Source organism: Sesamum indicum, linkage group LG6 (genome assembly GCF_026168435.1).
Source record: "Sesamum indicum cultivar Baizhima isolate 11 linkage group LG6, ASM2616843v1, whole genome shotgun sequence".
NCBI lineage: Eukaryota > Viridiplantae > Streptophyta > Magnoliopsida > Lamiales > Pedaliaceae > Sesamum > Sesamum indicum.
In genome coordinates this window covers 4623974-4650121 of record NC_142662.1, presented here as the reverse complement: position 1 = coordinate 4650121, position 26148 = coordinate 4623974, and the positions used below count along the sequence as shown (strand labels likewise).

Here is a 26148-nt window from a genome sequence, read left to right as displayed (position 1 = left end):
TTTCCCTTTTTTTTTTTTAATTATTAACATGATATAAGAAGCTTATTATGCTAAACACTCTAACATTTTATAAGTTTTAATTTTTTATTTATCTAGACACAAACTTATTTTCAAAAAAAAATTCACATATTTAAAGTTTTAAAATCATCGAATAAGATGTAGAAACTTATAAAATGTTTTGACCAACACAACGGGAACAACATAAATCTTGAGATGGGCTTTGGTTTAGCCCAAAGGCCCAGGAATGAAAATGGTTATGATTCGGCCCATTTAAGTTTATCTTATTGGGTCAGATTATTTGACCCATGTAGCCCAACCCATAAATTCGACCTGGATATCAATTTGTTTATTGCACGCCACTGCGACAAATTAGAGGCGGTACGTGACTCGATCTCAGCCGTAGAATAGTCCACGAGTCGCATCCAATCATCAACCACTTCAAATCCACGGTGGACACCACATAGGCATTTTCTCTCTCCCCCCGCCCCCCCTCTCTCTCTCTCTCTCTCTCTGCAAATCCTTGGAACAACGACACAACCATGTCGACGATCTATCGAACAAAGCCCTAATTTTCTCTCTCTTAAACTTCCCCAATTTGGTTTCTCCAATTGCATACAAGCTTCGGGAAATTCCCTGAAATTGGGTCTGTTTTCTTCTGTCCCTTTCTCATTCGAAGGCGGAATTGCAGAGTTGTTTGAATTCTCCTTAATAGTTGATAAGGAGTGGGGTTCGAGCTGTTGTGTCGATAAGCTGAATCACTTTAACCCAGATTTGCTCAGTTAGGTCTCGTTTTTATTTACGGTATAACTTTTTTCTAAATTCATGAAGTGTAAATCTTTGTCGTCTACAAGGTCTATAATTATGCCGATTGATGTGATTTTATTAATCCTTGGGTGCTTTAGTTGTTCTGTTATCTTTTTGGGATGATTCATTACACATGTGTATTGTATGTTTATGTCGGTATTTACAGCTTAAACTTTCTTACTTGAGTTGGAGGTTTGATGTTTCACGATTTCAGTTAGACGTTATTTATTTTACGAACGAATATGGCTGACAAGTATTATTTTCACCAGAAAAACTTGAGGAGTGTCCATTATTTTTTCCCTCCGACGCTCTGCATGTGTATCAATATTTGTTGCAGTCATCTGAGAAGGAAACTGTTTATGTATTACTTCTAGATGTATCCGGATAAATTTTTGTCCACATTTCTTCGAGTAGCAAAGTTACCGTTGGTGTTCTGTCCATTTATGTGACAGGATGTTAGAGTGATATAGGAGGAAGTTGTGCAGTTGAAATCATGGGGAGCAGTGAAGTGGATAAGTCCTCTAAGGAGGGAAAAGAAGCAAAGGAACCCAAAACTCCGACCGCACAGGTATATTGTGTGTGAATGGATTTGTTCTTGTTATTGTTGGTTGTCTCTTAGTTCAAAATATTTCACGTCTTTTAGAATTTTCAGGAGCAGACTTCAGCTGCTTCCGGCGCAGTTGCTGCCGATTGGTCTGGGTTTCAGGTTAACAATTTCTGAAAGAAAAGCACCTGGCCTTTCCTTCACTGACATTGACAGTGGTATTTATGGTGTGTTCATTCTTGTCTCTGCAGGCATATTCTCCTATGCCTCCGCATGGGTTCTTGGCATCGAGTCCACAGGCACACCCTTACATGTGGGGAGTTCAGGTATGAACCTTGTGGATTTTTGTTTGTTTCAAGCATAATCCAGCACTTGGTGCTTTGCGAATTGACATAATGGCATGAATTAGACACCTATAACTAGACATAATTTCTTCACTTAGCTTTAGTTGCTATTGTCTACTCCACTTTTGTAAATATGGCTTCTCTTCCTGAAAAGAGGAAGTAACTTGCTATATCACCTAGGCATAACTCTGACTTATTTCTGGAAAATAAGTACTATATCTTCTGAAAGTCGCCTACTTCTGTTAAAGCTGGGGCATACGAAGCAAGTATAAAAATCGTCTAATATAAAATGATAGGAAGCAGGGCAGCTTGGGGAAGTTGAATTATGATGAGTTCTGCGCCAACTTCATAATGTTGGAGAAGGCTGAAATCTTGTTGCCTAACGTGGAAGAAACAGGAAACCATTATCAGGACTGCTCAGGGATTGTGCATCATCACTATCACTAACAAACTATTTCCTTGGGCAGGGACGTCTTATCCTGGGAAATGATTTGGTCAAGAATATTTTCTGCCAAGAGCAAAATTAACAAATAGAGTAATCAAGCACTTGTTGGAAGCAGATTGGCATCAAAATAGCATTAGTGGGTTATTCAACACGTGCTACAGATAGAATTTTACTAGTCACCAAATTTCTCCATCTAGAACAAGTTCATCTTGTCTGTGACACATAGTAAATGAAATCCAATCACCCAGCACAAGTTTCCTGTTACTATATCTCATTTTACTACATTCTCTGGGCCTAATTGAGCAAAACGTCTGGTACACTTATTAATGTTAGCATCTGATTATTATTACCTTTGTAGTTGATGATGCATTATAAGCTGGGTTGTTACCACTGATTTGCGATTATTATCTTATCTATTGGCCGAGTTCTTACTTTTCATCTTTTCAGCAATTTATTCCACCATATGGCACTCCACCACATCCGTATGTTGCCATGTATCCCCATGGGGGCATATACGCACATCCAACAATGGCTCCGGTATTTTTTTTATCAATTTTATTGTGATTGCATTTTAAGATCTTGCTCCTCTCCTTAAATATTCCTAACTATTTAATGTCTTTAAACTTGTTTAGGGATCCTATCCGTTCAGTCCTTTTGCTATGCCTTCTCCTAATGGTATTGCTGAAGCCTCTGTGAGTTACCATAGCACTTATGTCTCTTTCCTTTTCTTTTTTGTTTTGTATTGGTACTTAGCAAATTATTCACATAAGTAATCAGAAATGTTTCTAAATGTATATTAAGGGTAACACTCCCGGTGTGGAGGTGGATGGCAAGTCATCGGAGGGGAAGGGAAAACTGCCCATCAAAAGATCCAAGGGAAGTCTCGGCAGTTTAAATATGATTACTGGGAAGAATAATGAACCTGGCAAATCATCAGGTGGCACTGCAAATGGTGTGCATTCTAAAAGGTATGATGGATATGAGGGACGAATAAAGTGAAGAACAATAATATCAGTTAGACTTTTATTGGTAAGAAGATGCACTGTTATGTAATTTGTGCTCTTCTCTCATTTGGACAATATCCTAGAAACCTATAGAATGCTCGCCTCCTATTAATATTATTTTCTCGTAAGTTTAGTTCTGGCAAATGGTTATTCTTCCTTGGCTCACTATACTGAACCTTTTCTTTCTGTTCTCTGGCCTAAGGGATCCTTTCTTTGTGGTATTATTTCCTCATTTTTGCCTCCCTGTTCATCTCTTTGTTTTTTATAAGACCATAATTGTGTGCTCAAACTTTTCGATTACTATAATCTGTCTGTCACTAAACATTGTTGAAAATTGTACAACTATATGAGGCTTCTGTGACGTGCTTGATTTGATTTCTGGATCTGCTTTATTAACTTTGCAGTGCTGAGAGTGGAAGTGAAGGTTCAAGTGAAGGAAGCGATGCAAATTCTCAAAATGTGAGTTTCACATAATGCTGTAATTTAACATGTATTATAGAAATTGGGAATCCCATGCATGAAATTTGATTAGTCCTGGCCATCCATCTTTGAATTACTACCCTTTCCTCTGAAGTCTTGCTTGAAATTTACTGTTTAGCATCATATTGAGAGACTGACAAATATATTTTGCTTGGATCTGGGATTCTTCCCGTATCCACACCTATACAGAAATAAAAGGCACACAGAAGCAAAACAATTCATTTTGTGTGAACTGTCTTCCTTTTGGCTAACTATGTTGAGGTGTATAGAGAAAACAAGAAGCTTAAATGTTATGATGGAGTTTCCCTTAATAAGCTTTGCATGGCTTAAACAATTTAACTTATGTCTTGCCTTTCCCCACCACAAAAATTCTCAGTGGTTTTACATCTTCGTAAAGCAATAAAGTATCTTAAAATAATTAGACCACCGTTCTTTATCTCTTTCTTCTTAGCTTTGATCTGTACTTTTTACAGGATTCCCAAGTTAAGTCAGGCGGCCGGCCTGATTCAGGTGCGGTTTTAGAAATTTTACTTATGCCTCAATTGGGTTTGATTCTGGTTATGACCCTTGTTATAACATCTTGATGCAGAAGAGCCATCACAGAATGGTAGCGCTCCTCACAGTTCTCAAGGTGGTGGACCTAGTACACCTCACACAATAATCAATCAAACTATGGCTATGGTGCCAATGCCGGCAGTAGGGGCTGTTAGTGGTGTTCCTGGTCCCACAACTAACTTAAATATCGGAATGGATTATTGGGGTGCCACCCCTCAATCTGCTGTTCCTGCCATGCGGGGGAAAGTGCCTGCTACACCAGTTGCAGGAGGAATGGTCACTACTGGATCACGAGACAGCATCCAATCACAGCTCTGGATTCAGGTTTTCTTTTATTTTCTTTACCTAGTTATGTTTATTTCCTTTTTTTTGTATGGTAGAAAGGGAATTGGACAGTTATCATCTCGCCATCTGTTTCCTTTTGGGGATGGCTCTATGGGTTGCTTCTAAGACATCACTATCACTAGAACATTAGGGTGTTTGTGGTTTTGTTTTCTGTAATAGATATTACCACCATAATAGTGGTATCATGAATCGTTATATAGATTGCAAAATGCAGTCAATGTTTTCTAAGGATATTGTGAATATAGGATGTGTTGTGACAAATATAGATATATGATAACAAATCAGATATGAAAATCATTGTATTTCTGGTTATCATCAAAGTGAATTTCTCATTTGCACAGCTTTTCCTTCTTAAAGCAATATACATCTTATGACTTGAGTATTAGAGCTTGTGTTCCACTCCACAATGTATAGGAAAGGGTCAATAAGAGTCTGCGATGAGTATGTCTGGTTTCAAGTGTCTTATAGCATTGGTTTAGTCTCTCTCACTTTCATATGTCTTTTCATGAACTTACTGATCTCTTCCACAAGTTTGGAGAAAAGAGATTTTGCTGCAGTTTTACTTAATTTGGGTGCTTGGTTTCACATTCATGTAATTATCGCGCAATATACTTGAAACTGTTTTATCTTGGTTTGATGGTTAGGTGAGAAGTATCTAAAGCTTGACTGAGAATAACCAAAAATTGCTGCATGTTCCAAAATATCATCAGTTGTTTTGAGCCTGAAGTGGGCTCATTTCTTGAATAATTTGGATTCTGATTGGGATCCTTGTATTAACTAAAGATGGTGGGGAAGGGGGATTGCATTTTAACTGTATTAAGGTTGAGAGGTACTGAGTTTCTTAACAGTTTATGGTAACTTATTTCGTATGAGAAATCTCCGCTTAATCTGTTTAGTTTTGGCTTGTGAATTATTATATCAATTTTTATTATGTATAAAGAATTTATAGGTTTATAATCTAGGCAGTCTCCACTCTCCACTTCATATATTGTGTGGATACTTCTGCATGACTGGATACTAATCCTTTTTGTTGAAGAAATTTCATGGGTTTATTTACATTGTTCCAAAGACCTTGATCCCCTAATGTTTCCCTGCAAGTTCAGGATGAAAGGGAGCTCAAAAGACAGAGAAGAAAGCAGTCAAACAGGGAATCCGCTCGTCGTTCCAGATTGCGGAAGCAGGTAGTTTTCAATTAACTTCCCAGTTTTTCGTTTTAGTATTAACTACCCATCCAATTATATTTGATGGTATTTCTTGTTTTTGTGCATGGAATCAGGCAGAATGCGACGAACTGGCCCAGCGTGCTGAGACTTTGAAAGAAGAAAATGCATCTCTAAGGGCAGAAGTGGCTCGTATAAGGAGCGAATATGAGCAACTTCTTGCTCAGAATGCATCTTTGAAGGTATTACTGATATTTGGGTAAAAAATTTATCAAAAATTAGCTCTGGTCAACCAACTCTTACAAGCAAGTTCTGGATGCTATTTTTTGTTTTTTCATTGATTGGCACTATAGAAGCTTAGCACTGGTAGAACACTTTTCCTATTGGTTATTGTGGGGGTAGTCTGACATAGTATTATTTAACTTTTCTTAGAAATATCTTCCCCTCATTCTGCCTATATTGAAGTTTTGAAGAGTGGGGAAATGGGTATTTTGCTCTGAAAATGTTTTACCAAAAAAATTATAGCCCTGAGTCTGTAAATTTGGAATTACAGGAGAAACTTGGTGAACATCCTGGCCAAGAAGACCCAAGGAGTAATCGGGAGGATCAACGCACGAGCAACGATGCTCAATAATCCAATCAAGCATATGGATATCACATGAAGAGTGGATAATGAATTTGTAGCAGTCTTATGGCAAGATGAGTTCTATCGCTCAACCTAACTTTTAGTGACCCCATATTTACATAGTATGTAGTTAAAAATTCATCAAAGCTGACCGTAGCCTCAGGACTTGTACGTCTGCCATTCTGGCTTTGACCAGTCTTTTATGGGCGCTGAGTATAGATGGTACGTAGAGCTCATAACATGCGCTTCACCCTCTATTATGTTAAAAAGGGGGTATCGCCTTATTCTTGTTAATTTGTATGTTATTCAATATGGTTGGTTGGAAATGGTAATTTGGACAGTATGTATTCTATATGGATCTTGGCTTTCCAGACTTGCACATTTTACCTTCTAAATGCTGACTCTCATATTCTGCTGGGTACATTTCTCATGACCGCACACATCTCTTCACATGAGTTGGGACATTCTTTCTTATGTAAGTTCCAACAAACATCTATGGTTGCTGAGAAACCTAGAAAGTATCTATCCTTGGACAATTTGTCTATTTTGCACACCAAGACATTCATGTACCGCTCCGAGTCTTGCAACTCCATAATGAATCTTGTTTCCAGGAATGCATCATTCCTTGACATGGGGACTTGGCTCCACGTATTCATATGAGGTTAGTATGCATATAATGTTTGAGTGCCAATTGCTCAAACAGAACACTTCCCTTAACGCTGAGCCTTTCAATCAAGAAGTACCGGTTAACACGATAAACAATGGAGAAATCAATTGACTTCGGCTATAGTTTTCTTCATTCTTAGCATGTCAATTAAGAAAGTAGAGTTGCAGCAATGAGAATCGAATAGTTAATTATATTTAAGTATTCCCTAAAATACAAAATTATATTTTTCTAAAAAAGTTTTGAAATTATACTTACATCTCCTTAAAAAATTCTCCTTTTACTCTTAATCCTCGTCCATTATAGTTTTGGTGAAAATATTAATGTCACCAAAAATAATTACATAAATTTTCAATTTTACCCTTCATTTAACATGAATATAATATATCAAAATAGTTACATAAATTTTCAATTTTATTCTTCATTTAACATGAATATAGTACATATATATATATATATGTAGATATATATGAAGTGATGTTAACATCATTATAAGTACAAAATTATTATACAAAAAAATATTAAATGAGTAAAATCGAAAATTTTATGTAATTTTTTTTTTACTAATGTTGATATTTTTCATCTAAACCTAAATGAAATGGGCCAAGTGTAAACAATGAATTTAAAAAAAAAGGATGTAAGTGTAATTTTAGAATTTCTTTGAACGAAAGCGTAATTCCCTATCTAAAAGGGGGTTTAGTGTAATTAATCCTATATTAAAATTTGAAGAACAAATAAGGCTATGCAGCGTCCCTCACACGATGCGCTCCAACTCTCCCTTGCATAACTGAGTGTCTGGTTGGTCAGCTGCCATGATGGGATCTCCTTTGCAATGAGTTGATTCTTTAGCTCTTTGGAAATACACAGAGCTATTTTTTAACTCCCACTCGGGATGCTCCTGCATTTTCAGAATACCACAATTACGAAAGCTCCCGTATTCCATCACAAGATGAATAGTAAAAAAAGGATAATTACACTCCTCTTGTTTTATATTAGTGTAATTACATATAAATTTTTTGTAGTTTGAAAAATTATATCTAACACTCATTAAGTTTACTTTTGTGACTTCTGTCTTATAAATAAGCTCTTCCGTTAGTTGATGTTAACAAAATTGAATGAAAATTGATATTTATCATTGATTGCCTGACTTACTGTAGATCAAATAATTTTTTCCGAACTAAATTGTGAAGATATATACTTCCTCACATGTATTAACGCATGAAGACGTATGAATGTAATTTGATCTTTGACCTAAGATAAGTCAGTAATCAGTCAATTAGGGGTTAAAATAATTTTTTTGTTAATATCAACAAATTTTGACAAATGAAGAGACTTATTTGTTAGACGAAAGCAAACCTCAAAGGTGTTAGATGTAATTTCCTAAACTACAAAACTTCTACGTATAATTAAACTAAATTTCAGGGGAAAGGAGTGTAATTATCCCTAATAAAAAATATATACGTATGCAGATACTTAAAGAGCAGAATTTCGAAACCACAAAACAGATGTACCGATCTTATTGCATCAAATATGATGAAAAGTATAGTGAAGGCTGAAAAGAAGAAGAAAAATATAAAATCAGAGTGAGTTGAGGAGAAAGAAATGGAAATTTAGCTCTTTAATATATTCATGTCATTATGTGTGTGAAGAAAACAAAAGCATTTTGTTTGCATGAGGTGTTGAAAGAGAGTGATAAGCCTTTTCACTGCATCCACCTATCTCATCTATCATCCATTCTGTCTTGCAGACCTGAAATGGGATATTCACCCAAAATACGCATGTCTAAGAAAACAAGAATCCATGTGTTACAAATTTAAAGCTTCTAAAGTCCTTCAACATCCTGCATTTTTTACATTAGGCTTACAAACAGCTGACATCAAAATTCAAAACACACATTTTGACATATGCATACATAATTCTGTTTCAAATTCAAATCTTTAGTACAAAAGAGGCAATCCCATATAGTAGCCCTACAAGAAGAGCACAAGTGAATGTTATTTTTGTAGGCATCCTCCCACTATCTCTTCTCAAAACCATGGCCTCATAGAATGGCAAGCTATTTATGACTCCAAATCCAGCAATGAACATTTGTATGAAGAAACCACCAAAGCTTCTTTCCTTCAAAATAACCACCAATCCACCAAGAAATGCCATCAAATTCAGGATGGCAGCCGTCCCCAACGGAACCAACATAGGGGACGCAACTCCAAACTCGAACATCCCTTCATCGTACCTTCTGCTTAGCTCCGCGTCCATCACTTTACTAGTTACGATGAATTCATGTGTAGGCAAGCCTAAACGCTTCATTACAAACTCTATTGTTCCAAAAACGAAAGGCGAAAGCGCCCTTATGACCCACATTCTTTGATCGCTCCACCATCTTTGGAATGTACTTTGTGCCGAGATGAAATCTACACAATCTTGTCCGTAGGCCACAAGAAATAGAAAGGCGTACAAGTAGAATGAAGGCTGGTACACCTGAGTAGATGTCGTACATGTATCAGTAAAATTTTCACACTATTTGAATCATTAACTATATAGAAACGTGGTTGAATATCCTCTTATTGAGAAAGGGTTGTTCTTGACGTGATCCCTCGTATTATTTACCTTGGGAAAAATGGGAATTCCTTGTAGAAGAGCCAACGAAGGGAGAAACGCATAAATAGTTATTGGGAATGACCATATGGCCGAAAATGCATAATATGCATAGCATTGGCCCATCAACACTCCTATAGCCCTTATACCGAATGTCGACGGGCTGTACCTGGAGAACCCCATCTCTAGAAGACCAATATACCACCTTTTATTCTGATTCAAGGCATCATTGAAAGAGATTGGGACACTACCCAAAAATGCAGGCCTACTAGGATCACAAAATATGGATTGCCATCCTTCAGATTGAAGTCGGTACCCCGTGTAGTAATCCTCTACCAATGATCCATACCGAAACCCCATCTGCATTCCCAAAAACAAGCTTTAAGTGGAGTGTAAACTTTCGTAATTGCAAACACGAGAAACTCATTTTTCTCGTTTACCTTTGAACCCCAATTGGTCCGGTTCTCATAGTTGCAACCAGCAACATGATGGGCCAAGCTTAAAACTTCTCGACTATTAATGGGCTTGTCCACAATGTGATCGGGGGCGAGCTCTGGGGTTTCAGGTTCTACATACAAAGATGGTGCTCCGAAAAATACACGACGAAGAAAAAAGCAACCGGTGCCAACATAACTAGGCCCATTTAGCCCATCCATGCCAATGGAATGGATTCGAAACAAGCGTTTGTACTCACTAGCATATATATCAGCGTTGTTAAGCCCATAAAAACGTTGTGGGAATTGAACGTACCCACAATTGGGCCTATTCGACCTGTTGGGCAGGTAGCATAGCGCTTTTTGGGCTGTTAACGGGTCGTTGGAGTACATGTCGCAGTCCAATGTTAAGACAATTGGGGAATTGGTCATGCTAGCCGATACTCGAAGCTTCAATAAAAATTGAAAAAAAAAATTTAGAAAATAAACATTGAATTAGAGTTTGTACTAAAATATATATTCCCAATAATAAAAAATGAAATAAAAGGGAAACTCTAACAATACCAAGAACATTGAGAGCGTCTGCCTTAAAAGTATTAATAATTATATCAAAAATTTTGAGAAGATAATTGTAATTACCTAGGAAAAAATGTTTCTTAAAATCATTAATATTAGTATTACCAGAACATTGAGAGCGCCTGCCTTGAAATTATGTGGGATGTTGTTGCTTTTCTCTCGGGAGACATATATGAGATTGGGCATAGCAACACCTGTGCTGTCTACGTCTGTTTTGGAATTCAACAAAACCTGCACTACCAAACTATTAAAATGGAGTAACATTTGACATAACATGGTGAAGTTACTTGTGAAGAGAGACCTGAATAACAGAGGGATGGTTCTGGGGACTGAAATCTTTAGTGCGATATTGGGACACAACTTGGCCTTCTTCTTCACTACAAATATACTCCTCCTTTACTTTCCCTCGTTCAACTGCGCCCTCCACTTTCGTCTTCATCCTCTCGTACATCATCTGCAATACTAAGGGATTAATTTTGGGTCAAATCCAGCATTTCTCTAGCTCCCGAAAAAGACATTATATGAACTGGATTAAAGGGGTCAGTCATCCAATACTCAAAATGTTCAAATAAGTTCATGTGATAAAAAAAATACCATATAACCTCTTGTATAATTTAAAAAGGTGTACACTGACCCTTGGTGTATTTAAATATGAGTTTGATGTTGAAATGAATCAATTGTCTATATTTAATCTGATATAAACTTGTGATTCACATTTAACCACATATATAAAAAATTAAAATATGTTATTTTAATATATAGATAATTATATTTTTTTAGTATATAGATATGTATATATATTTGAAGGAATAATTAAACTTTTGGTTCCCAAATATTACCACTTATTCGATTTGGTCCTCTAAACATTCATTCCTTTTACACTTTCTGTCAAACTTGACACAGGAGGCTCACGTAAGGCGGAGAATGGATGGAAATTAGCAGATTTTTCCCTCCAAATTGAAAGTCTTCCCCTATTATTTGTCTTTTATGTTACTATGCTTATTTCCATACACTTTAACACTAATTTTTCCCTCTCAAAGAGCAACAAAAACTACAAATGAGGAAACAAAATATGCCCATAAAAACTGTAGATATAATGTCCAACAAAATCTGAAAATTTATAATGCATAAAACTGCCCAGAAAAATCAATAAAGCATAAATTTGTAAAACTGTAGTAAACAAAATATATGCCCAAAAAAGAAAATCTAAATATCATGAATAAAATCTTATAAGCAAAAAGGCTTACTTCCTGCTTTTGAAATATTGTTCCCAACAGCAGAAAAGAGATTTTGTGTTAGACATTTACATTCTAACATGAATTTTGTGCATTATATTTAGAAATTTTTTGTTGGGCATATTTTATTTACTAAAGTGTTACTTCATTACAGATTTTGTTGGGCATTGTATTTATAGTTTTTATGGGCATATTTTATTTACTTGTTTTGGTGTTTTTGTTACTTTTGTAGAGAAAAAAAAAACGGTGTTAAAATATATATAAATGAGTAAAGTAACATAGAAGACAAAGAATAAGGGAAAATCTTTAATTTGGAGGAGAAAATATGCTAATTTTCCTCCATTTTCCGCCTCATGTGAGGCTCTTCCGTCAAGTTTAACTGAAAGATGACGACATGGATGAAAAGTGTAAGAAAAATGAATATTTGAGGACCAAAACTGTAACAGGCCTGTGTTGGAAGACCAAAATCAAATAGGTGGTAATGTTTGAGGACCAAAAGTGTAATTATCCCTATATTTTTTATGTATATCCTAAATCTAGCTTTTTTCTCCTTCCATATCTCCGGCGTCCGACTACCTCTGGACGCGAGCCTACCACCATTAGAAAGCCTGTCCAACAGCGAGTATTTTGACACCCACCGACCTGAAATCTCCAATTCCTTGGCGAGTTATCTCCAATTTTTTGAAAAAAAATCCTAACCCGCACCCTCCATCTTCTATTGGTTTTTTCTCCGCCGTCAGGCTACCTCTTGGCGCAAGCTTACCACCATTGGAAAGCCCTTCCAACAACGAATATTTTGATACCTCACCCATCTAAGATCTCCAATTCGTTGCGAGTTATCTATTTTTCTTCTCAAAAAATTCTAATCCATGCCCCCATCTTCGATCGTTCCCCCCCCCCCCCCCCCCGTCCACTGACTCGAGTCTATCACCGTTTGAAAGCCCATCCGACAACGAGTATTTTGATACCTCACTCACCACCAACCTCCCATCTGTCAGCGAGTTATCTCTATTTTTCTGTTTTATATTCTTTTATAGATAACTTAAATAATAAATTTTATATTATATTTTTAAAATATGTATAATTTAAAAACAAAGATAGTTTGGTCATTTAGGAACAAAAAATGCATACTCAGTCTAATTTTGCATGCGTGAAATACAATTTTAAAGTAGAGGGGTTAATATGCACCTTTTTAAATTATATAGGAGGTTATGTGGTATATTTTTTAGAAATAATTACCTTTACACTCCCTCACGTATTATTTTTCACACAAACTATCCTTGTCTTTCGAAAAATTACTGAAATCACCCAAAAAATCAATACACTTGCACTGATAACAACTCACATTAAAATATTTATTTTTGTAAAATTTGTCATGAGCCGTTATCAGCATTAACGACTCATGAATATATTATGTTTTAAAAAAATCGGTGTGGAGTCGTAATCGCTAATAGTGTATTAAATATTTTTAATTAATAAATAATATTTTAATTTTATTTAGTATTTAATAATTAATATATTAAAAAATTTATACAAAAAAAATTAATCAACTATAACAAAATTAGGAATGACTATAATTGACTAATATTAATTAAATAATTACCTAATACTAATTAAATAATATTAACTACAATAATTAAACAAAAACAATTAGATAATTAAATTGAATTCCAAAATAAAATAAAAGGTGAGTTGTTATGAGCGATAACGACTCCACAATGATTTTGTTTTAAAAAAATTATTCATGAGTCATGAATAAATTTAAAAATTATATATATATTTTAATATGAGTGGTTATCAACGAGAGTCGTCATCAACAATAACAACTTACTTTAAAGGTGCAAGTCTGCTTAATTTTTTGATAGTTTTGATTAATTTTGCTTAATTTCTTGATAGTTTTTTGATAACAATAACAACAATAAGTTTTTTGATAGTTTTGATTAATTTTGCTTATAGTGAATGCAAAAATATTGTATTAGTGACATTTTAATAGTTCTATAATTTTATTTCATTTTTTAAATAATATTTAACATTTTGTAAGCTTTAAGAAATATATTTTCAAATGTACAAATTTATAAAATCTTTTAAATAAATTTAGCAAAGAGTCATCCAAATGTATTTAATTAAATTCTTATCAAATTACATTTGAGCGGACTAAATCACATAGTACGTATAATATACTCTACGTGTAATTGATTATTTTTCTTGAATATATTATATTTATTATGTAATTGATTTAAATTTAGGTTAAATATCATAAAGCCCCCTTTGTTTTAAAAACTCAACTAAAAATCTCCCTGTGTTTTAAAAACTCAGCTAAAAATTCTCCTGTATTTTAAGAATAGGAGAACCCCCCCCCCTTTTTCGTTAAATTGACTTAATGACGTTAATTTTTTTCATATGACCGTTATGCCCTTTTTTATTATATATTATTTCTTATTTTAATACTTTTGAATCTTCTTTCATTATATAATGATTGTCGAATCTAATTAATTAATCTCAATAATGAAATTTTTAAAAAATAACAATTTAAATTCAATAAATTATTTAAGTTATATTATATAAAAATTATAACAAAAGAAAAAACGATTATATATTTTAAAAAAAATAAACAAAGAAAATCCTATTCCCATCCCCGCAAATGGGGGTGACTAGCTACAACCACGTTGCCAAGACAAGAGAAAGTGTCACCGTCGCCTCCAAATCTGATGACGTCTCCCAGATCAAATTTGGGAAACTACAAGGTCGCCCAAACAAAAGAAAGAGGGCGACGACAACGTCGCACAGACAAAAAATTACGTATAATTATATATAATTGCTTACTATTTATATTCATGCACATATCTAAATTTGAAAAATAAAATTCGTATAATAATCTTATATGTAATGTAAATTTTCTATTTCTTTGGTACTTCATAGTTAATATAAAATATATATTTAAAAATAAAAGTATCTTATTTTTTAAAAAATGAAAAAAATGCTTAAAAAGAGTCAATTTGACCATGGTATTTTTAGATACAATAGGGGCATTTTAGTCAATCAATGAGAAAAAAGTCAAAATACGCAAAAAGATCAAACCTAAATGCACTTAAAGCGTGCACCCCATCTTCCATTAGTTTATGTGGAAGGGGGGTTTTGTGCTGAATTTATTAAAATACATTGGGGGTTTTGTGCTGAATTTATTAAAACACATTGGGGGTTTTAGCCTACGTATAAACACATGATGATTTTGAGCTATTTCACGAAAACACGAGTGGTAACATGCCTTAAATTTAAAAAGAGTCGATTTGAGCTAGAAGTTTCCCATACGACAACCAATGATCCTTTACCTGAGTGGTGAAGTTGAGATCTCACAATCAACTGATTGTGAGTTTGCATTGTATAAATATAGTTATTTAGTACTCTAGTATATTAATTTTTTATTTGTTTTGAATTATTGATTGATTTATTGATATATTTAAAAAAGAAAAACATGCATCATAAGATGTAAAACATTTTACTGCGGTGAAACTATTAAAGAACAGTGTTGAGAAGGTTTTTACCTTAATTTCCATAGTGTTAGGATTTAGGGCATAATTTGAGGTGAAAAAAGCATTAGGGCAGCGGTCTGTGATGTTATTCTCCCTGCAAAATGGCACCCACTGCTTCCCAAATTTAGCAGCCTCCATGAAAGCAAACATGGTCAGCTCCGACCCGCCGTCGTCCGAAACGTATACCGACAGCTTCTCCGTCGGATAATCGTACGCCATGACGGACAACGCCGTGTTTACGACGTTGATAGGGGGCTCCTTGAATGGATCCGCCGTGCATATGAATATATCCATCGCCGGAAAGTCTTTCCGGTCCAATACCTTTTGTAGGTTCTCGGGGAACACTTGCCGGTGCACAGGGTTCATGTGAAACGCCTGAGTCGTGGACCACATGTACGCCAGGACGACGTCGGAGATGAAGAGGAGGAAGGATACGAAGAAGGAGACGAGTGTGGTGGAGTGGAGAAGCTTGAGTATGTGGTGGTAGAAGAGGGATAGTATAGCCGAGGCGTAAACCGCCGCGAGTAGGCGGTTGAAGTGGCGGCGGCGCAGTGGACGGAGAGAGTGGAGTGGGGGCGTTGGCCGGGGCATGGCGGCGGTGTTCATTTTTGAGCTACTTATTGCACGAGCTTGATATTTGATGTTTGGACTTCATTTATACACCATCAGAACGCCCTTCTTCAGATATTACCTAACACGATAATTGACATACCATGTGAATTACGTGGAAACTTTTTCTCTTTCAAATTTGATTTGTTTAATTTTTTCTACATAATTATATGGATAAATTACAACTTCCTCCTTTGAGGATGGACATAATTACGAATATTGTCTACTTATTTAAAAAATTACCAACATATATCTCTCTAATCTTAATAGCCGTCTAACAATTAATCCAATTCAATAGGTTCATTCTTTATGGTAAACTGATCAAAATGCCCTTATGGATTAGAAGCTTTACTTTTTTCTTTAATTTTTTAATTTTTTATGAACTAAGTGAATAACTTTTTTATAATTTTTAAAAAAATTTCATCCACCCCATTCGATTTTTTTTATAAATTTTTAATTTAAAAAAAAAACAAAAAAACGGTAATGACAAGTTGACAATTTCATACATCCTTCCAAGAATTACATAATTTCATCAAATATCAGGAGATATTTATAATTTTTCAAATAATAAGGGAGTATTCGTAATTATGATAAATCTTAGGAAAGATCATTGTAATTTACCCTAATTATATTTACCTCTTCGGACTTATGATTTGCAACACACGTTATTGTCTTTTATATAATTATAAAAACCACATATGACCTCTTCAAAGAAAAGAAAACCCACATAGACAGTAAAAAAATAAATATAATTTGTAGAAAAATTCTCAATCGGACATGAACTAATTATATATTAAATATAATATATTTGCACCATGATTGGTATATAATTAAAAAAAAAAAGTGATTAACCATTTGGTAAATGTATCACATTTACTCTGTGAATTTTATTTTATCGAACCTGATTTGGATAAAAAATTTCTGTAATTTGTATAATAATATAGATATTTTTTCGGGTGAATTGTGTAATCTATACTATTATAAAGATAATGTGATTTTTAACTCAAAATGACAATTTTAATACCACTACATCAAATTATTAAAATTTTAAAAATATCCTTCAATTTTCCAACTCAGGTTAAAGTTAACTATTCAAATAAGTTCCTTTAGATAATTACATGTACTTAAAAAATAGTTATTCTCATTTTGTTTTAAGTTTATTTTTAATTAAAATAATATTTTAGTATTTATTTTGCATATATATATAATCATTCTAATCAATATAACATATATTGTAAATAAAATATTAATTTTTAATTTAATTTGAGTAAAATATATATGGATAATTAATGATAATGCATTAAAAAAAGTTACTGGACAATATTTGTATGTCAGATTATAAGACAATGATAAATTATAATATAAAGGAATAAATTATGTGTTTTAATAAAATATAAGTACTACTAAAAGTTATACACACAGATACCACGTGCCACCGTATTTATTTTTTAAAAAATAAGAATAATGGCAATCTATTTTTTTTAAAAAAAAAAAGCCAAAACAAAAAATCAGAGTACTAGAATTGGTAATTTAAACTAATGAGGTCTAATTCATCGGCGAAGCTAAGGCCTCATAATTTTAGAGGTCATGGGTTTGATTCTCTCCTTATACATGGGATGTTGTATTTACTGAATTATAAGTGTGTTATTCCTACTATAATAATAAGTGACTAAACTTTGATTTTTCATATTATTAAATATATCTAACAAAAATAATTATATTTAATTTATTTTAATTAATAATAATTTATTAATCTTACTTTGAAAAAAAATGGCCGTGCTGGGAATCCGGGTGCATCGTACGGCGGGGATCCCGCTGCACATTCTAACCTAAATTAATAAAAGACAAAACAAAAGATGGAGTTGCTATTTGAAATGGCGACTTGCCTATTTTTGGAACTTCATGCAAAATAACTGTAATATCGCATTTTCTTTAAAAAAATAGTATTAATATAAATAAGCCCGTAGAAACTTTTGACTTTTGAGTGTATTTTTTACTAATCCTATTATAACTAGAGTTATCATATATTAATGAAATAATTATATTTACGCCATCTAATTTATGATTCTTTACAAAAATCATCAATAAATTTAGTATAATTACGTGATTCATATCTAACAACCAGAAAATAATATTTATAAAAATGAATAATATGAACCTATATATTTTTTTTAATAGTTTATCGTTATTATTTCTTCTCTCTCCTCTCTCTTTTTCTCATATGCGGGGAATTTGGGTTCTTTTCTTTTTGTCATATGTGGGGAAATCAAGAAGACAAAAGGAAAGTGGCCGACAATGGCAAATGACGAAGGTGGATGAACAGGGGAAGACCTTCTTGATTTTTCCCTAAATTCTGGTCTCAAATTACAGCTTTACCCACTCTAAAAATGCATATTTTCAAGCAAACACAATATTCTATTATGATTTTCCAAAATGTGTAAAAGGGATAAAAATGTAAAAGTTGGAAGGCTGAGTGTGAAAAAAATATACAATTTATTTCCTATAATACATGAAATGAGCAACTACTCCACGTGAAAAAAGAAATTGCAAATTATTCCCCTGTGTTTTAAAAAATAAAGCAAATCATCCCCTATCAACGATTTGAATAGGGGTAATTTGCTTCATTTTCTAAAGTAAAAGGACTAATTTGCTATTTTATTATTCACATAAAATTTTTTACTCATTTCTCATATCATAGAAGATAAATTACTAATTTTTCAAAAAATAATGATAGGAGGTATGGTGCAAAATCCCAAAGTATCTTGCTATGACAGAGGATGAGGTGCACTCACAGAGATTTCAGTGTGTGTGATAGAGAAAGGCATATACGTTTATGTATGCGTAAAAGTTGATCCATCTAGTCAAAACTACGACGTTTTACCATTAAAAATAAAAATTTTTATTTTGTGTAAAAGATTCATCTATAGCACTATATATTATAAAAGAGATTATTTAATTTTAAATATATATTATATAACCGTACATAGCACGGGTTCGACCTAGTACAATAATATTTCTAAAAAATCAATATAATTTCAAAACAAACAAAAAAAAAGACATACACATACTATTATAAAAGTAGACTAATAGAAATGGGTTAGATACAATTTATCCCCTTATAATATTGCAAATTAACAAATTATACTCTTATGATAAAAAACATAATAATTTACATCTCCTGTAATTTTTAAAATAAAACAACTTACCTCTCTATCTAATGAGGTAAATCGCTTCATTTTAAAAAACATAAGGGAGCAAATTAATGGATTTTAAAAAATACAGAAAGACAAATGACTATTCTTTTTTATATAGAGGAATAATTTACTCATTTACAATATCATATAAGCATTTTTTCCTAATAGAAATAAACATCAATGGAAGAAATATATGAACAGGACAACAGGGAAGTAGCAAAGCTGCAAGTTGCGGTGTAATTTGAAATAATCCCTGGCGGTGTATTAGGTAAAGTTGTGGCACATGTTATGCACGTATGTAATTTTTAAAATATTAAATATTTATTAGTTAATAAAAAATATATAAAATAATATATTAATATTAAATTATAAGCAATTGATGCTGAAAAAAGATAATGATATAATGTCTGAAAGAAGAAGAAAAAAAAAAGATGCATGGAAATTTTAAAAGAAAAAAAGTAGCAAAAAGGTAGTTTCGCAGAGCATGACGTCATATTACCTCTCGTCAATTATACTAGATACAGTAACACGTAATACTTACACGTATAAGTTTAAATAATGATTTTATATTATTGAAGTAAAATTGACATATACATACACAAATCTCTTTGGAATTCAAATCTTTGGTACAAAAGAGGCAATCCCATATAGTAGCCCTACAAGAAGAGTAGAAGTGAATGTTGTCTTTGTAGGCATCCTCCCTATATCTCTTCTCAAAACCATGGCCTCATAGAACGGCAAGCTATTCATGATTCCAAATCCAGCAATGAACATTTGTATGAAGAAACTACCAAAGCTTCTTTCCTTCAAAATAACCACCAATCCACCAAGAAATGCCATCAAATTCAAGATTGCTGCCGTTGCCAACGGAACGAACATAGGGGACGCAACTCCAAACTCGAAAACTCCTTGATTGTACCTTTTGCTTGGCTCGTCGTCCATCACTTTGCTGGTTACGTTGAATCCGTGTGTGGGCATACCAAAACGCTTCATTACATACTCTGTTGTTCCAAAGACGAAAGACGAAGGTCCCCTTATGAGCCACATTCTTTGATCACTCCACCATCTTTGGAATGTTCCTTGTGTCAAGATGAAATCGACACAATCTTGTCCATAGGCCCCGAGAAACATAAACATGTACAAGAAAAATGATGGTTCGTATACCTGAATAAACCAGACAAATATATCAAGAAACAACATTCAAATTATGCGGGGCGATGAACTAATGAGGGGAGTCGTTATTAGTACAAACAATATAGAGCATTCTTGACCATCCTCTTAGTGGGAAAAGGTTGTTTCTAATGTGATCCCTTGTAAAATTGCATTCAAATTGAGGTACATTTACCTTAGGAAAAATGGGAATTCCTCGTAGAAGAGCCAATGAGGGGAGAAGGGCATAAACAGTGATTGGGAATGACCATATGGGCCAAAATGCATAGTGTGCATAAGATTGGCCCATCAAGACCCCCATTGCCCTGATACCGAATGTCAACGGGCTGTACTTGGAGAAGCCCACCTCTAGAAGCCCAACGGACCACCTCTTAGTCTGGTTGAGGACATCAATGAGAGTGATTGGGACATCACCCAAAAATGCAGGCCTACTAGGGTCACAGAATATGGACTGCCATCCTTCACATTGAAGTCGATAGCCGGTGTAGTAATCCTCTACCAATGACCCGTACCGAAAGCCCATCTGCATTTCCGAACACAAGTTAGGACAAAAGAACCTAAATTCTTATCTTACATGTCATGAGTTAATAAGATGGATATAGTTTAAAAAAGAGATTGAAGTGGTTTTACCTTTGAACCCCAATTGCTCCGGTTCTCATAGTTGCAACCAGCAACATGATGGGCCAAGCTTAAAACTTCCTGACCATTAATGGGCTTGTCCACAATGTGTTCCGGGGCGAGCTCTGGGTTTTCAGGCTCTATATACGACAACGGTGCCCCAAAAAACACCCGACGACGAAAAAAGCAACCGGTGCCGACATAACTAGTCCCATTTAGCCCATCCATGCCAATGGGATTGGTTCGGAACAAACGTTTGTGCTCACTAGCATATATATCAGCTTTGTTAAGCCCATGATAACGTTGTGGAAATTGGATGTACCCACAGTTGGGCCTATTCGACCTACTGGTTAGGTAGCATAAGACTCTTTGAGCCGTTAACGGGTCGTTGGAGTACATGTCGCAGTCCAATGTTAAGATAATTGGGGAGTTGGTCATGCTAGCCGATACTCGAAGCTTCAATAAAAATTGAAAAAAAAATTTAGAAAATAAACATTGAATTAGAATTTGTACTAAAATATATATTCCCAATAATAAAAAATGAAATAAAAGGGAAACTCTAACAATACCAAGAACATTGAGAGCATCTGCCTTAAAAGTATTAATAATTATATCAAAAATTTTGAGAAGATAATTGTAATTACCTAGGAAAAAATGTTTCTTAAAAGCATTAATATTAGTATTACCAGAACATTGAGAGCGCCAGCCTTGAAATGATGTGGGACGCTCTTGCTTTTCTCTCGGGAGACATATATGAGATTGGGCATAGCAGCACCTGTGCTGTCTACGTCTGTTTTGGAATTCAACAAAATCTGCACTACCAAATTATTAAAATGGAGTAATATTTGACACAACATGGTGAAGTTACTTGTGAAGAGAGACCTGAATAACAGAGGGATGGTTCTGGGGACTGAAATCTTTAATGCGATATTGGGACAGAACTTGGCCTTCTTCTTCACTACAAATATACTCCTCCTTTACTTTCCCTTCCTCAACTGCGCCCTCCACTTTCATTTTCATGCTCTCATACATCATCTGCAAAGTTCAGTAATTTTCATGAATTATTAAAAAATATGGTCACTTTGTCACCTAAACTTTTGTTTGTTACACTGTATCATCAAAACCACATACACAACTCTTACACATAATCATCTCAGGTCATTTTCTTGATGGAAAATTTCACTTGAAAGTGGTTACGTGCACTTTGGCGCCGTACAACAGTTACTAAGAGTATCATTAACTGATTGTAAATTTGTAAGAATTTTGGTAATATAGGCATCACGTTGCCCTTAAAATTCCTATGTGCATGTGAAAAAATCATCTACTTTGAATGGTAAAATCTAATAAAAAAAAATTAAGTGCCAAAGTGCAAAAACTGCAAAATATAATTTACCCTAATGATCAAATAATAGGGTTAAATTACATCGACATGTCTTTAGGTGAGTCTCATATTATACAAAGCCCATCTTGCTATTTGCAAAATTATAAATACATTCATTGAAGTTGTATATAAATACAGGTTCGTCTTCTATTCAATTACGAAATTTTTCGTAAATACTTTTCAGGAGATATACATATAATTTTACAAAATGTATAAAGTGATTGTGTAATTATGTCCAATTTACTATATGTTAGTTCGATCTAAATTGATTTTGATAAGAACATTTGGTTCTAATAACAACAAAAATATGTTATGGTGAAAGTCAAGTAATTTGATGAGATTGGTTGTCTTAATGTCTGCGGAGTGCTCGTCCTCTATTTACTCAGTCAATATTGCGTCGACCATTGGCCTTATTCCATGTGACTCTCACGTGTCATCTGACACGCTCAAGACTCAAGAGTGTGGTGTGGCCGGAATTTACTTCATCATAAAAAATTAGGGTTGAATGTTATTTTGACTGATATGTGATATGAATAAATAATTTTTTATAAAAAATTAGCAAATTATTATAATGTATTTTAAAAAATAAAATAAATTATGTCCCTATCAAAAGTTTAGATAAGAAGGTAATTTATTTTAATTTTTAAAATACAGAGCATAATTTGTAATTTTATTTTTGACAGAAGTTTTTTTTGTCCATTTCTCATGTCAAGAAGGTAAGTCGTCTTTTCCCAAAAAATATTAATATTTACTAAGATATTGAAATTTAATCCCAAGAATTTATAAATTTTCCAATCTTGATTTTACTATTAATCTTGAATTAATATATTATCTTATAATTAGCAACTAATGACATTAGACGCTAATCTCAATAAATACTTATTAACAACTGCTCATTATTTCTGTAGGTAAAGTTAAAAATATTTGTCATAATAAAAAATTTGGATAAATTACAGCTCCCTCTTATGAGATTTGGTATGATTATAAATTTTTTTATATTTTTTTAAAAATTATAAATACCCCATCAAATAAAAAATAATTATATAATTCTTCGATGGTGAGGTAAAAAATTACTATTTTACCCTTGCCCTTTTTAGAAAAAATATAAAACAAAATCTGAGAGCCGGTAAAGTAAATAATCGATTGAGAATATTAGTTCATAAACTATTTTGCAAAATTCTAAAAAGTATAATTCATAATTGTAAAGGGTATTTTAGATAATTTACTACAAAAATTATATGAACGACTAATGAAATGTGCTAATTGTTATACGAATACTAAATCAAGAAGGTACTTGAATTTTTTTAAACAATGAAAAGGTATTTGTAATTGTGTCAAATCTCATAACGGCATTTGTAATTTACCTTAAAAAATTATAATAAATAATTTTAGATATTAATTAACTACGGACAATAATTAAAATTTTACATGACTTGCATTTAATTATGATGGAAAAATATTAATTTGTCATAATGTATGAATTGTAATTATTAATTAATTATTATTTATTCTAATAAAAGTTCATCATTATCCTGTAGCACAATAATAAGTGTTGCAAGTTCGTGTCAGAGTTACTCCAGTTATTGCACAAATTGTCAGAGCCTCCGTATCGTCGGACACACATCCTTGATTAGAGAAACAATAGACGTGCCGACATACGGTCTATATAATAAATATTTTTTTCTATCTATAAAATATATAAATTAAAATAAAAAATAATTTGAAAAATTTACTGATATAATCAAAATATTGATGTTGTGGGATTTTAAATTTATTAATTATGAGCGAAAAATATTTTTATATTAATATAAAATATAAATATATAAATCAACATATTATTTTTTTAAAAAAAATAATTCAAGAGTACTGTTGATGCAGTATAAAAAAGTTGGTATATTAAATATTTTATAAGATGTTTAGCTTATAAAATATTCGGCATCGCTTATTTAATCATGGAAAAAATAATTATTATGATGGATATGAGTTAGATTTTTATATTAATTTTATTTAATAATGATCTAATAATTATTATTTACTACAAATTTTAATTCATTGCAGAGTGGTACGGTTGATATTTTACCATCAAGTGATTATTAATTTGAATTTTAAGAATATAGATATTTAGCCTATTTTTTAATTGTAATATGTTGTTTATTTATTTACTTTGAATTATTGATAAAATTTAAAAATATTTAATATTAATGCATTGCATATTGATATAATAGTACAATTCATTTATTGGATATATTTTTTAAAAAGAAAAAAAAAACGAAAAACATGCAGATAAGCTATGAAAGAAGAGTGTTGTGGTAAAAACACTTTTATCTAAATTGTTAACTAATCTCATGTGTGCAATTACTGTATAATTAATTTAAATTTAATAAAGTGGGTCCCGACAAGAATTTCGAGAGTGTTGAGAAGGTTTTTACCTTAATTTCCGTAGTGTTCGGAGTTAGGGCATAATTTGAGGTGAAAAAAGCATCCGGGCAGCGGTCTGTGATGTTATTCTCCCTGCAAAATGGCACCCACTGCTTCCCAAATTTTGCAGCCTCCATGAACGCGAACATGGTCAGCTCCGACCCGCCATCGTCCGAAACGTATACCGACAGCTTCTCCGTTGGATAATCGTATGCCATGACGGACAACGCCGTGTTTACCACGTCGATAGGCGGCTCCTTGAACGGATCCGCCGTGCATATGAATATGTCCATTGCCGGGAAGTCGCTCCGGTCCAAGACCTTCTGTAGGTTCTCGGGGAACACTTGCCGGTGCACGGGGTTCATGCGGAACGCCTGAGTCGTGGACCACATGTACGCGAGGACGACGTCGGAGACGAAGAGGAGGAAGGACATGAAGAAGGAGACGAGGGTGGTGGAGTGGAGAAGTTTGAGTATGTGGTGGTAGAAGAGGGATAGTATAGCCGAGGCGTAAACCGCCGCGAATAGGCGGTTCAAGTGGCGGCGGCGCAGTGGACGGAGAGAGTGGAGTGGGGGCGTTGGCTGGGGCATGGTGGCGGTGTTCATTTATGAGCTTCTTATTCCACAAGCTTGATATTTGATGTTTGGACGTTATTTATAGACCACTGGGATCAATCAACCAACCTTGGATGATATGTCATAATTTGTTGTTTAATCATAGATTTATATTAGTCTAATGATTAAGGTTAAGTTGAAGTCCCATTAATAAATTCGAGGTCATGGATTTGAATTTCATTGGTGGGTATATATTTAATTTTTTAAAATATATGAATGATTTATGTAAATAGAGTATAGATCAGAGAGTGTAGATGTAATTATATATTAGAAGAAATGCACTAAATGGATCAAATACGTCTCGTTGAGAACCATACCAAGAAACTACAAATTATAGCGATGCTCAAATTAAATAGATCGTAAAGAGAGATGATTAAGCCTAATAAAATATTAAGACAACAAAGTCGTACATGAAGCATGGAGGACATATATTTATAAAGGTTTTCAGTAATATGATTTTACGTGTATTATAAATTTAAAAATATTGATTTACCACCGTAAATTTATACACACTCGAATTTGCATCATACCGGAGAAACGATGTGAATAAAAGACACAAATCTCAATGTATCCTCGATTTTTAATTGAATAAAAGTTATGTGGTTTATTTACTTAAATAAATATTGTATGCGTTGAAATGTCAAAATTTACAGCAGAAATTTCAATTCCTATGCCTACAGAGATGTTTGTCAATTTTGTCTTTTAATCATTAAAATGTTCCAATTTTGTGGTTTGGGTATGAATCATCCCTCTTCAGATATCAACTACCGGTGTGCTTTTCGAGGAACTTTTTTACTTTGAAAT

The 26148-nt window shown here is 33.4% G+C and overlaps 3 protein-coding genes across 6 annotated transcripts; 1 reads left to right on the top strand and 2 right to left on the bottom strand.

The window, feature by feature from the left end:
- The first annotated feature begins 465 nt into the window (after positions 1–465).
- LOC105165119 (bZIP transcription factor 16) lies at positions 466–6660 on the top strand. Of its 4 annotated transcripts, none has more exons than XM_020694902.2 (13): positions 466–778; positions 1257–1372; positions 1457–1510; positions 1600–1674; positions 2585–2674; positions 2770–2829; positions 2939–3105; positions 3546–3600; positions 4095–4131; positions 4211–4500; positions 5625–5702; positions 5798–5923; positions 6235–6660. In XM_020694902.2, exons 2-13 carry the CDS (start codon positions 1298–1300, stop codon positions 6313–6315), a joined length of 1188 nt encoding a protein of 395 aa, XP_020550561.1. In that variant the 5' UTR covers positions 466–778; positions 1257–1297; the 3' UTR covers positions 6316–6660. The 4 variants fall into 4 exon arrangements, with proteins under 4 accessions (XP_020550561.1, XP_011082308.1, XP_011082310.1 ...); XM_011084006.3 differs by having other exon boundaries at positions 1448–1510; XM_011084008.3 differs by having other exon boundaries at positions 466–801.
- Positions 6661–8790: 2130 nt separating this feature from the next.
- LOC105165135 (cellulose synthase-like protein G3) lies at positions 8791–15995 on the bottom strand. The gene is made up of 6 exons (XM_011084030.3): positions 15353–15995; positions 10877–11029; positions 10681–10806; positions 10006–10449; positions 9578–9925; positions 8791–9448 (listed from the first exon to the last, which is right to left on the bottom strand). Exons 1-6 carry the CDS (start codon positions 15944–15946, stop codon positions 8900–8902), a joined length of 2214 nt encoding a protein of 737 aa, XP_011082332.1. The 5' UTR covers positions 15947–15995; the 3' UTR covers positions 8791–8899.
- Positions 15996–19689: 3694 nt separating this feature from the next.
- LOC105165134 (cellulose synthase-like protein G3) lies at positions 19690–25344 on the bottom strand. Its single transcript, XM_011084029.3, has 6 exons — positions 24742–25344; positions 21814–21966; positions 21618–21743; positions 20944–21387; positions 20489–20836; positions 19690–20307 (listed from the first exon to the last, which is right to left on the bottom strand). Exons 1-6 carry the CDS (start codon positions 25333–25335, stop codon positions 19759–19761), a joined length of 2214 nt encoding a protein of 737 aa, XP_011082331.1. The 5' UTR covers positions 25336–25344; the 3' UTR covers positions 19690–19758.
- Positions 25345–26148: the final 804 nt, after the last annotated feature.